We start from the raw sequence: 11,510 nt of genomic DNA, 5'->3' as shown, positions 1-11,510 counted from the left end.
GCAGAAACTGGCATCAACGTCTCAAATTCTTCCATGACTGCCTGAACTTGTCCCAAGTAAGTAGACATATCTAATTCCTGTTTCTTCAAGCTTGTCATTCGCGATATTACATCATAGAAACGAGATATGTCATTAGTGTATAGATTACGAGCCTTTTCCCAAACTAAATAACATGTCTGGAATGGACGGAACAAGGGCATCAACTTGGAATCAATAGATCGCCACAGGATACTACATAACTGAGCATCGACCTTCTCCCACTGTGTTTTGGCCTTTTCATCACCTTCGCTAGCCTTTTTTGTTAAATGATCTTGAACTCCTTGACCTTTACACCACAACTCGACAGATGAAGCCCAATCTAAGTAGTTTGAACCTCCCATTAAAGGTTCTGAGGTAATCATAACACCGGAACTGCCAGAACTCGGGTTTCTAGACCCGAAAGCATCGACTCCCAAAGACATGGTTGGATTATCACTAAATAACAAAAAAGAATCAACTGAAAATTCTCTGAGACAGATGAAGAAAACACTGTGTTTGCCGGAAAAGTACTGTAGCTGCCGGAAAAATCAGTGTAGTCGCCGGAAAAACTCAAAGTGGTCGGAATTAAAAAATAAAAATATGGACAGGCTCGGAATTGCAGGGCGATCCAACTGTCCTGAAGAAGCGAAGCCGAAAAATGGCCGGAAGAGGCCTCACGCGCCGGCGCGTGGGACAGACGCGCCGCCGGCGGCAGAGTTCCGACAGGCGCGTGACGGCGCGTGGAGGGCTATTTTCCGGTGATTTTTTCTGGGGTTTGGTCGGATCTCTCTTGGGAACCTTGTGGTGGTGTTGGATTTTGCACAACACTGTTAATTAGTGACTTTGACGCAATAAGTCACTTAGGTCACCGGAAAATTGCACGGTGACTGAGTTCTTTCTTCCCGGAAGTCGCTGGAATGATGCACAACGATATGTTTCTCACTAAAGCTCTGATACCATGTGAGAAAGCACGGGAGAAAATATATTATTGATGTCTATACATATGTTACAATGAGCCCTATATATATACACACATAACATGTCCTACTCCTAACATATATTGGATTAGGGTTATTTATTTACTCCTATTTACATGACTATTCTAACAAAGCTGAACCACAACATTTCCCATCTCCAAAGAATCAGAAATACCTGATAAAATGTCTTCTTCGTCTGGGACTCAATAGGGCCTGTTAATGTGTTTGGCACATGTGGTATGCCCTTCTAAATTCTTTGTTTCGTGATTTGGTAAACGTTACCTCCCCAAATCCCCTCAGGAGGGACCAAGAGTGCTTCTTCCCACTTCTCTCGGTGTCTCGAACTTCCGACGTCTTGAAGTGGAGTGCTCTTTCCACTAGATCAACCTCTCTTGTTCATATGCCCTTCTACTTATGCTATGATCCTAGTTCATTTCTTCCTTATCTGCTTTTATATTTTACTTGTATTTCAGCTGCGGATATTAATATATCTCTTAAAACTTTTTTCTGATTATGCCAATGGATCAGATCCCTATAGATAAGCTTATTCCCCTTTAGAGGTTCAGAATCCTACTACCTGTAATCATTTTATCATGAGACTTTCCTTACCCCTAACATTAACCACCTGCTCAACTATGTCTTTCGACCTAGCAAACGGACAGTTGAGAGTTGACTATCTCCTATTTTTAAGAATTAATTGCGCTTTTGAGGTTCACTTACGGTTTTATATTCTGGAGTTTAATATGAGTGTGATCAATTTTTCCAATACAATTCTTGATGATGGTTTGGCTTATTTTCTTGATGAATGTACTTCTATTTTTAGAGCAGTTGTTTGATCTATATCAATTTTTGCACAGTGATCTTGCATTTCTCGGTGTCTGGTTTAGTGTCCTCATCATTGATGAAGCACTGTGAAACTTATAGCATTGATCATATTCTTGTGGTTGGTTAACTTGTAATAGTATCGATCATTTTCTTGTGGTTGGTTCAGGTTCTGATCATTCTCCCTCTAGCAAGTGTTGCATTTCGAGTAGTCAAGCGGCTGATTGATTTGACACCTCCTAAATACAAGGTACATGAGCTTTTCCATTTTTCTGAATTCCCATGCAAAATATATTCAGCAGTGTCTTCCCAAGATTTGTGCAGCAGGTTCCATGAAATGCTAATTGACCTTGTTGGAACGAAGCAAGAGTATTGTTGCTCATGCTGTTGCTGCTTGACCTAGAATTGTAGTTAGTTGCTGCAAAACGCACAAAACTTTGCCTAGTAAGATATATTGACTAGTGTTGGGGACCAAACACCTTCCCACAGATGCCTTGCCGCTGTAAGATAGTAACATATATCAAGTGTTTGCTATTTTATTTTGCAGTAATATGCGAACTTTTCTTAATCAGTTTAGCGGTGATATGCTAGTGATAGGTATTTTTTATTTTTGATCGGCTAAAGGTATAATTTTATTGATGAAGCTATTGTTATAAAAGGAATTACATATTTGATTTGCGAAATGTAGCTACATCTGGAAGACTAGAATGTATAATGACTTATTGCCCTTTTATTTTAGGGGTTGATATGAACCTTTAGATTCGTGGAAAAACGCTTTGACCTTGTTAAATGTGGAATAGTTAACTTAGAGAGAGATCGTAAGGTGGACCCCTGTAATTAAGGTGAAGACATTATTCAGTTAGGCTCCACTTAACTAAGATCATATTACTAATTTTGACATCATGTAGGCCTGTATTAGATGGAGATATACCTTCTTCATACTTTATTAATGTGGTGTTGATTCCCTCAGTCTAATGTAGAGGAGCGTGAACGTTTCTATAGAGAATTCGGGGCCGGAGTAAGCGAAGATAGGGAGGATGAAGATGCCGTCGAAAGCTCTGAATCAAAGAAGATCTCAAAACCATCTGATTTTCAAGCATTATTTGGGGGAAATAACAATGATCACTTCATGCTAGGAATTAAGTTCACTAGGTATATTTCTCAACTCTGGTGAAATTGTCCAACATTTACTACACCATGAAAGCTGCATTTCTTTTTGCAAGTGCTTTTCGACTTAGATGCTCTATATTGTTGGTAAGCATTATTCAAAGGAAAATAATTTGCTCACTTTATTCAGTCATGAACAAGTCGCTGAAGTACTATGTTATTATGCAAGCAGGTTCCTATGGGAAAAGTAAAGTTCGTTCAACTTGCTGCATGTCATAGTAGTCCTTGATACACATCTTGCTAAATAAAATCACAATTTATAAAAAGAACGAAGTGATTTAATGAAACCCATAACTTTTAGAAATGTCATGTGTGTTCATGGGCCATATTGTGGCGGTATGCTTTTACTTTGACTAATGATGCTTTTACTTGGTTTTTATCTAAGTAAGCTTTGCCTACCAATTCATGGATGTGGCACATTAGAATATATGCCATATATGAAGATGGACAAATCGAGCCACTAATTCTTTTCTTACATAATAGGGTAGAACATGCTAGCAACACTCATAAGTTAATGAAACTGTGTACATAGATATGAGTAATTCCACAGCATAATATCGAAGTTATGGAGAGATCAATATGGAGTATTTTTGCTGTCATTTTTTCTCCAAAGGCAAATCATATGCATGTTTTTATTTTAGGAGGAGCATAAAGTTGTATGGTGACTTTTACTCGTCAGACATGATTGTTGCTTCCCCTCTTGGCCTAATCACTGTAAGTTTGCTAATACATACGCGTGTTTGATCCTCATTGCTCTTTTTCATTTTATGGGTGTTTAGATCTTTCATGAAATCCTTGATTCTCTCTTATGTTCGACGTATACAGGATACTTTTCCAGAATACAGACAATGAAAAAAACATTATCTAGAATTCAAAGCCATAAGTTTATTTAATAAAGGGAACTTGAAAATTTTCACCTCTTGACTGAATTTTTTTTTTGGGGGGGGGGGGGGGGGGGGATATCTGCTCTATGCTATACAGGTCAGAACTCTGTTCTTCTCATTTCTATACCCTGTTTCAATATATCAACAGATTTGCTCAAAGCTTATTCTCTTAATCCTAAAACTATGCAGCTCTAATGTATAGTACGAAAATTGTTATAATCTCTGACTAGTCTTGTCGATTTTCTTCCTTCAGAAAATTGGGGAGGCAGAAATGTTTAAGGAAAAAAATGTTGATTATCTTTCTTCTATAGAGGTAATATTTGTTGGAATTAAGATATTAGTTTGGAAGATTATGATTTGTGCTCTAATCTTCTTCAGTAACGCTCCCTACCTTTTTATTAACTAACGGTATAATTACCATTTGAGCAGGTTCTAATTGTTGACCACGCAGATGTCATATTGATGCAGGTACTTTGAGAGTTCATTTATGCCCCTAGGAATGATTTGGTGCATGCCTACATTTTACTACCTTTTGTTCATATTTTTTTTACTCGCAGAATTGGTCACACGTGAATACAATTGTTGAACAATTAAATCGGATACCCTGCGAGCAGCATGGAACAGATATTATGCGCATTAGGCAGTGGTATGCTCGTAAGCTGCTCTTTTGTTTTCCTTATTGCTATTTCTGTTATCCACCCCCATTTTGAAAAAAAGAAACGAAAGAAAGTGGGTTGTTCAGTGAGTTCTGAATGCGGATTCACGTAGAACATCGCTCCGCAATACGAATATAGGATAAATATAAGGCCCAAACTTAGAACATGTTGCACTCCCTCGAAATGATGATGCTTTTTGCTAATAATTTGATTTTGTGAATGTTGATTGTAGGTATTTAGACGGTCAAGCACCATTCTACCGCCAATCCATAATCTTATCTTCTCATATAAATCCAGGTAAGTTTGCCACCTTTGTGTGGTGTTTAGGCAGTAAAGATAGATGCTAATGATATAAGCTGTAAATCCTGGTATCGTTCTTGGTAATTATCCTTATAATTAGGGCCTAAGAGCTAAAGTTCTTTTCTGTCCTATGCAGACATCAATGGTTTATTCAACCATCATTGCCTCAACCATGAAGGAAAGGTCTGTCCATTTGGCATTGCATAGAAATAATGGCCCTCTTTTCTCTGGTGACAGTGATGGGAAACTTTCAGATATTAATAACCCTTAACATGATTGTGTTGTGTTTCTACCTGGAGCTCCGTTCCTGGTTTAGAGTGCTATATCGTTACTTTTTGACTGTTCTTTTTGTCAACCCCTTTCCTTTGGTTGTTAGCCTCTCTACCCCTTCGGGGTAGGGGTAAGGTCTGCGTACACACTACCCTCTCTAGACTCCACTAGTGGGATTTTACTGGGTTGTTGTTGTTGTTGTTGTTTTCCTTTGGTTGTTACCTGGTGTTTGATGTATCATAAGTTGGTGACTTGGGGGAATAATAAGCATTTTGGGCATTGTTTGAGCATCTAGCACAAAAAAGATGTATATGCTTTTAAGAAGGGTACAAATTATTCTTGATATGCAAAAGAAAAAGGGGACAGAAATTATTGGTCCACCTGTTAAAGCAAATTACTGTACCAGTCTGAATGAATTATTTTGTTCACTCAAAATGTTAAGACGTTGATAGCCTTCTTCTCATCATCTTATTGTGAAGTGGCTGGACTAAGTTATTTGCCCATTAACTGGTGATTTGAAGCTATACTTTGAGAGCTGTAATGGTTTTTTCTAATAACCGAGAAATCCCTGAGGACCCGTGACGCACGGTTTAAAACTCGGTAGATAATAGACCTACCTACCCTCTACCCTTTACTCTTAAATACCGGGCTTGTCTGCAGCAGGGTCCGAACCAGTGAAGTGAGGCTAAACCCTACATCACTTGCTGCGCCCTTATTACCAGATCAAAGCCCTGAGTCTGGGGCCACTTTGAAGCTGTAATTTTAGTTAGTCTTTTCCTTTATTTATAAGTAATTGAAAATCCTCCACTTGACTTCTCTGCTCTTCCTTCAACTAACATTGTTCTATGAAGACGATATATGTGCCTAAACTTATGGAAAATGATGAATAAATTTCCATTATACAATTTATTCTAAATAGTGGGAGATGAAAGTTTTAATGTGAGTTTAATATGTTGTTCTTCTTACTTTATTTGAGTTTTGAAGGGTTGCATACACTAGGGAAAATAGAATTGGATCTCCACTGGTATAAAAGTGACGCATAGTCTTGCATATTATCTTGAAATTCCTAGTGTATCCTGATCTTCGAAAATTCAGTATAGATAAGAAAAAATGGCTAGAGATATCCTCTGTCTGTCCGAAATCATCAGTATGAATTCCAGCATGCTTATATTGTGAGAATGCTTAGAAAAGAGAGATATTGCTTATCTAAGTGCTGTATTTTCAGGTTAAATTGGCAAGCGAGTATAAAGGTGTTTTACCAAAGGTAGTACTTCAAATACGGCAGGTGAGTGATAAAAGTATGGTCTTATAGTTATATTTAATTTATTTAGCATGAATCCGACAAATTTCCAGTGTAAGAATTTCAGTTTATCAAAAGGAATGCATCGAGTTTTGTGTCTGTAGTCATATCACTTTATGATTTTGTTGATATTATGCCACCTCATCTAAAAGTTTAATTTAATAGAGATGAGACACTTTTATTTATTTTATGTCTTAAACACTACCTCTTGCCTGCGGTCTAATTCTTTTTCTTGGCAAGCACGTGGACATTCAATTTGATAATGAATGCTGTTGGGACGTGAACCAAGAATCTGTGCCTACTCTAATAGCATGTTCAAATTGTGGTCCCCATGGAAGTCAAGATGACACTTGCTTTCATTCACATCTAGTCCTAATACCAGATACTAGATAAACAGGCGGTTACCGGTGTCATAAAATCCTTCTCTATTTGTCTTACTTAAGCCAGCTAAGATCAAGGAATCGCGAAACAATGTATCAACTTTATTTCTTTTGATATTGATATAATTCGTGCAACACCTCCAGTACGTGTTACAACCAATTTTTGGGTTTAACCGTGAATTTTGAAACAGACATACGAGTATCAGAATGGCTTACAGTTGGATCTGATACCATGTAAAACTTGTGTGACCACCTTATCTAAAAGCTTAAACAGTTAGGGTGGGAATTTTTTTATGTCTCAACAGTCCGCAGCAAAGTTGTATTAAGTACAAGATCTGCATCACTATTTGTATGCTCCATGTATTATTAAGTTTGAATCTTGTCTGGCTTCTATTTTGTTTGGTAATTGCGTACCTGAATTTGATTAATCATGTTCCTGTGGAAATACTATAGATTCCTTTCCCTGCTTATGGTTTTTGCTATTTCTCAAACTTGCAGATTTATGAGCGTTTTGATGCGAAAACTGCAGAAGATGCTGATGATGCTCGGTTTGATTATTTCACAAAAAAGGTCTGTTGTTCTTCTGCATTGTCGATCATTTCTTGTCATGATGACACGACTCAAATAATTGTGGTGATATCTTTCCGTAAGTAAAGAGCTTGCTCCGCCTTTAACAAGATGGAATATACTTCCCAGACAAGAAAAAATGTCAACAGCGGTATCCTCTTTATTAGGCTTCAGGGTCGTAATGCCTGTTTGTTTTCTTCACCTTATTTTATCAAATCCTTTAAATATAATCATCTGTTGGTTGTTGTAAACACCCCCCCCCCCCCCACCACAACACTAAAAAAAAAAAAAAAAAAAATAATGGAAGTGCAGATAAAAATATGATCGCGGATCGGATAATCAGTTATCTGAATAATAAGAAATAATCTTCGTAATCCAATTCAAACCGCACCTAAATTGTATGATCGTAGTTTTTTCGCGTAGGTACAACTTCCCATTGTCTGATCCGTCTAATCCTCCATTGTTCTGGCCGCCAAATGATTCATCCTTTAGGCTCTAATTTTCTTAGATCCTATATTTTACCATGCTATTATTTATATTGTAAATGCAACTCTTATTCCTTTTTGGCGATGAAGCTAGAGTACGTCGAGAGCGCTTGATTCTTTGCCCACAGATGGGCATGTATCTGTATAAATGATTAGCTCGCAAGTTGACACTTTTTATCCATTTTCTTGTCTGTATTAAAGAATTGTTTAAGGCACTGCCCCTAATCTTTGTTTAAATTTCAAATCTGCCCCTAATCTTTGTTTAACTTTCAAATCTGATGGTGCATATAAACTAAGATCTTATCCAATACAATCTCGGTACATCCCATTTCTTCCTTTGTCTCCCGAGCTATTTATGACCATTTGCACTATTTTATTTGATGTAAAGAGAGACCAAGTCTCCTTTCTTCAGTATTGTCATTTACTCATTATTTATGGAATTATACATTTGTTCTTATTCTGTACATGTGAAAGAATTTGAGCATCTAGTCAAATAAGGCAATAAATCAGTAGCCCGAGATCTTTGAAAACTCATATGGTATAACTATATAACCACACACCATTCTACATGTGTAACCTGATTTTTTAAAGTTAATGTCATCATCAAATCAGTTGGTCTTACAGTTGTGATGTACTATTGGTGTATGCTCAAATCTCACACTGATGAACTCTGTTATTTCAGGTGTTCCCCAAGATAAAGGATTCCATTCAGGTATTTTCGTCTGAGCTCGAGAAACAATTTCATTTTTCCTAAGCATTTAGCTGTATGAGAGATGGTCTTTGCTTAACTCCTTTTTTTGTTCTGCAGGGTGGTATAATGCTATTTATTAGCTCTTACTTTGAGTTCATTCAAGTAAGGAACTTCTTGAAGTCACAAGAGGCATCCTGTTGTCTGTTGGGGGAGTGAGTAACATCTTGTGTTCAGATTGCTTTGCATTTCTGTCTATGAAATCTGATTTTGTGATCCAAGTGGCTATTTGTTATTATGTGAGTATGCTGTTCTGGTTTAAGGTTCAGTTGTTTGCCTTTGCTTCTAGGTACACTGAGCAGAGTGATATATCTCGTGCACGAGTGTGGTTTTTCAACGGAACAAAAAAAATTATGCTTTACACAGAAAGAGCTCACTTCTATCATCGATACAAGGTTCTCTTTCTTGAGTGCTATTCATGCTCTCTTACTTTCTCTACTCTTTTTCCTGCTCACAAGAATGCTCCTGCTTTTGGTTCTCTATCTTCAGTGCTATTCATGCTGTCTTACTTTCTGCTATATGTCCTGCTTAATAGAGCATTCTTTGATGGAATTATGGATTTTTGTACCCTTACAAATATGTAGTTTTAGGGAAAAACTAGTAGTGCTTCTACTGAAAGTACCATATATTTTTCCCGGGGCTAAATTCCTGATCTAGTAGACTTGCCAGATCAGGAAAATGTTGATTCGTACAGCAGTCAAGAGGTCGTTTACCTGCTGCTCACTTTGGTATTAAAGTTGTCCTCCCTTTGCAGAATTTCGAGAAGTCTGGGGATTCTGGTGTCAAACATATCATATCATATTCTTAATAACATTTGTACTTAAACAGTATCATGTGATAGTTGCCAACTTTCTTCTCAATTACACAGCTATTTGGTAGTTAATGTTGGTATTGATCTTGTCTTCTTTCACAATTATCGGTTGTACATCCTTAGATTCCTCTAAAAGATATTATCAGCCTTTTGTTATTCAATGTTTGCATAATGATTATAATTTTTTTTTGTCTGTTCAACTTGTCCTGGGAAATAGATACGTGGCATGCAGAACTTGATCATTTATTCACTTCCAGAGAGGAAAGAATTTTACCCAGAGGTGAATCATCTCTACTTCACCCTCCAATTAGGATTATGGTGGTTCACACGAGCGCGAGTCTTACCAAGTGATCTTTTTCATTTCTCCTGCAGGTTGTAAACATGCTACAAGGGTCTGCTTGCACTGTTCTATTTTCTCGTTTTGACCAGCTTCGGGTATGACTTCAAATTCCTCATATATAATTATGAGTTCATATCTTGCATGCATGCTTCTTCGACCTTTTTTCTTGCTCACCCTGTCAATGTACTGTCTCTTAAACTTTCTTCCAAGTGTTTTGGTTTCGTTGTAGTGTTCTTACCGCGTAATTTACTTTCACTTGAATTCAGCTTGAGAGGATTGTTGGCACTGCTGCTGCAAAAAGGATGATCACTTCGGACAAGGGTGTTTTTGTCTTCTGTTAAAAGGTGAAGTCGCAAAATAATCAACAGAAGTGTTTGGCCAAGGAAAAGTCCTGCTCTCAAAAGGGTCAACTGTTTGTGCAGCTCAGCCAATTGGTTCATGCCTTTACTTATGCAAAGAAAAGAGAGGATAAAGATGCTTCTTGTCTTCAAATCGGAGATCCTATTAACATGTATTTTGAGCAATGTTGCTTAATCGATTTTTTTCTTCTTTTAAAAGTAAAATTGGATATTGATAACACTATTCAAATTTTCAGAAACACAAAAAATGAATTTATTCGTTTCAAATGTTCTCAGAGTATTTTAGTGCATTGCTTGGGGCGAGTTAAATGTGGCTACCTAGTGGTTTACGAGCGCTCTTATTGTACGTTTTTATATACTCCTTTCGTTTCAAATTAGATGACGTACTTTCCTTTTTAGTCTGTCCCAGAATAAATGACACATCTCTAAATTTGGTAATAATTCAATTTTAAACTCTTTATTTTACTTGTTTTATCTTAATGAGAAACTTTTATAATTATACAAATGTTATAGTCCCACAAAGCATTCCTTTTTAGTCTGTCCCAGAATAAATGACACATCTCTAAATTTGGTAATAATTCAACTTTAAACTCTTCATTTTACTTATTTTATCTTAATGAGAAACTTTTATAATTATACAAATGTTATAGTCCCACAAAGCTTTTATCCCTTAAGCTTTTAAGATCACAAGTTTCAAAGGCCTTATTTGTTTTTTTTAAACTCGTGTCAAGTCAAACTATCTCATCTAAATTGGAACGGAGAGAATATATATCTGTCTTCACCAACTCGAGGTAAAGTGTACGAGGGTCGTGGGAAGTTTAGGACACCGTTCTTTAAATGGAAAAATTATTCTATTATCATGGTTAACCAGCATTTGTATCAAGCCATGTCACAAAACGTTGATGTTTTATGTGAGCTTTTTTCACATTACCATTTGATACCTCTTTTCTAGTGTGACTGCAATATGCTCAATGATGACCTCTCAGGACTTTTTTATTTTTTTTTATTAAAGCTGAATATTTAAAATAGACAATCATAAAGAGCATTTGACCTCTTTTCCTTTTGTTTACCTTGATATAATTTACATTCTTACTTATACGACCTTAGCTGAAAGAGCTGCTTAATTCTTCTTTCAACAACTAACATATAGTAAAATCATGAAAACGTGTTATCCAAAGACAAGTTGATTCAAAAAAATTAGCATTGCAATTCCTTCATACTAAATACGTGAAACACATTAATTTTGGAGTATACAATAAAGTGTGAAGCGTCTCACTTTGGTAAAAGCATTTTAAACAAGAAAAGCAACAAAAAGAAGAGTAAAGTAAGTACCTAGGAAGAGTGCTGCTTTTAGCCTCTCACACTTTGTTCCCAAAAAGAACCTCAGATATTATCCAAAAAGTGAGAAAAATGAATAAAGAAAACA

General features: G+C 36.6%; 1 protein-coding gene across 1 annotated transcript in view; it reads left to right on the top strand.

Annotated features, from left to right (window-relative positions):
• The window catches only part of LOC109208480 (U3 small nucleolar RNA-associated protein 25), a 20,552-nt gene extending 10,194 nt beyond the window's left edge, over positions 1 to 10,358 (top strand). Inside the window, exons 10-25 of the mRNA XM_019371596.1 lie at positions 1,987 to 2,067; positions 2,788 to 2,969; positions 3,626 to 3,698; positions 4,122 to 4,181; positions 4,298 to 4,336; positions 4,426 to 4,514; positions 4,757 to 4,821; positions 4,961 to 5,007; positions 6,320 to 6,379; positions 7,273 to 7,344; positions 8,509 to 8,538; positions 8,635 to 8,729; positions 8,864 to 8,969; positions 9,603 to 9,665; positions 9,758 to 9,820; positions 9,992 to 10,358. Of these exons, the coding sequence (XP_019227141.1) occupies positions 1,987 to 2,067; positions 2,788 to 2,969; positions 3,626 to 3,698; positions 4,122 to 4,181; positions 4,298 to 4,336; positions 4,426 to 4,514; positions 4,757 to 4,821; positions 4,961 to 5,007; positions 6,320 to 6,379; positions 7,273 to 7,344; positions 8,509 to 8,538; positions 8,635 to 8,729; positions 8,864 to 8,969; positions 9,603 to 9,665; positions 9,758 to 9,820; positions 9,992 to 10,066 (1,200 nt within the window). The 3' untranslated portion in view covers positions 10,067 to 10,358. The remainder of the gene's footprint in view (positions 1 to 1,986; positions 2,068 to 2,787; positions 2,970 to 3,625; positions 3,699 to 4,121; positions 4,182 to 4,297; positions 4,337 to 4,425; positions 4,515 to 4,756; positions 4,822 to 4,960; positions 5,008 to 6,319; positions 6,380 to 7,272; positions 7,345 to 8,508; positions 8,539 to 8,634; positions 8,730 to 8,863; positions 8,970 to 9,602; positions 9,666 to 9,757; positions 9,821 to 9,991) is intronic.
• The last annotated feature ends 1,152 nt before the right edge of the window (positions 10,359 to 11,510 follow it).

This window comes from Nicotiana attenuata, unplaced genomic scaffold (genome assembly GCF_001879085.1).
Source record: "Nicotiana attenuata strain UT unplaced genomic scaffold, NIATTr2, whole genome shotgun sequence".
Classification (NCBI taxonomy): Eukaryota; Viridiplantae; Streptophyta; class Magnoliopsida; order Solanales; family Solanaceae; genus Nicotiana; species Nicotiana attenuata.
Note: the sequence above shows the minus strand (reverse complement) of the source record. Positions and strands in the feature narration are given on the sequence as shown.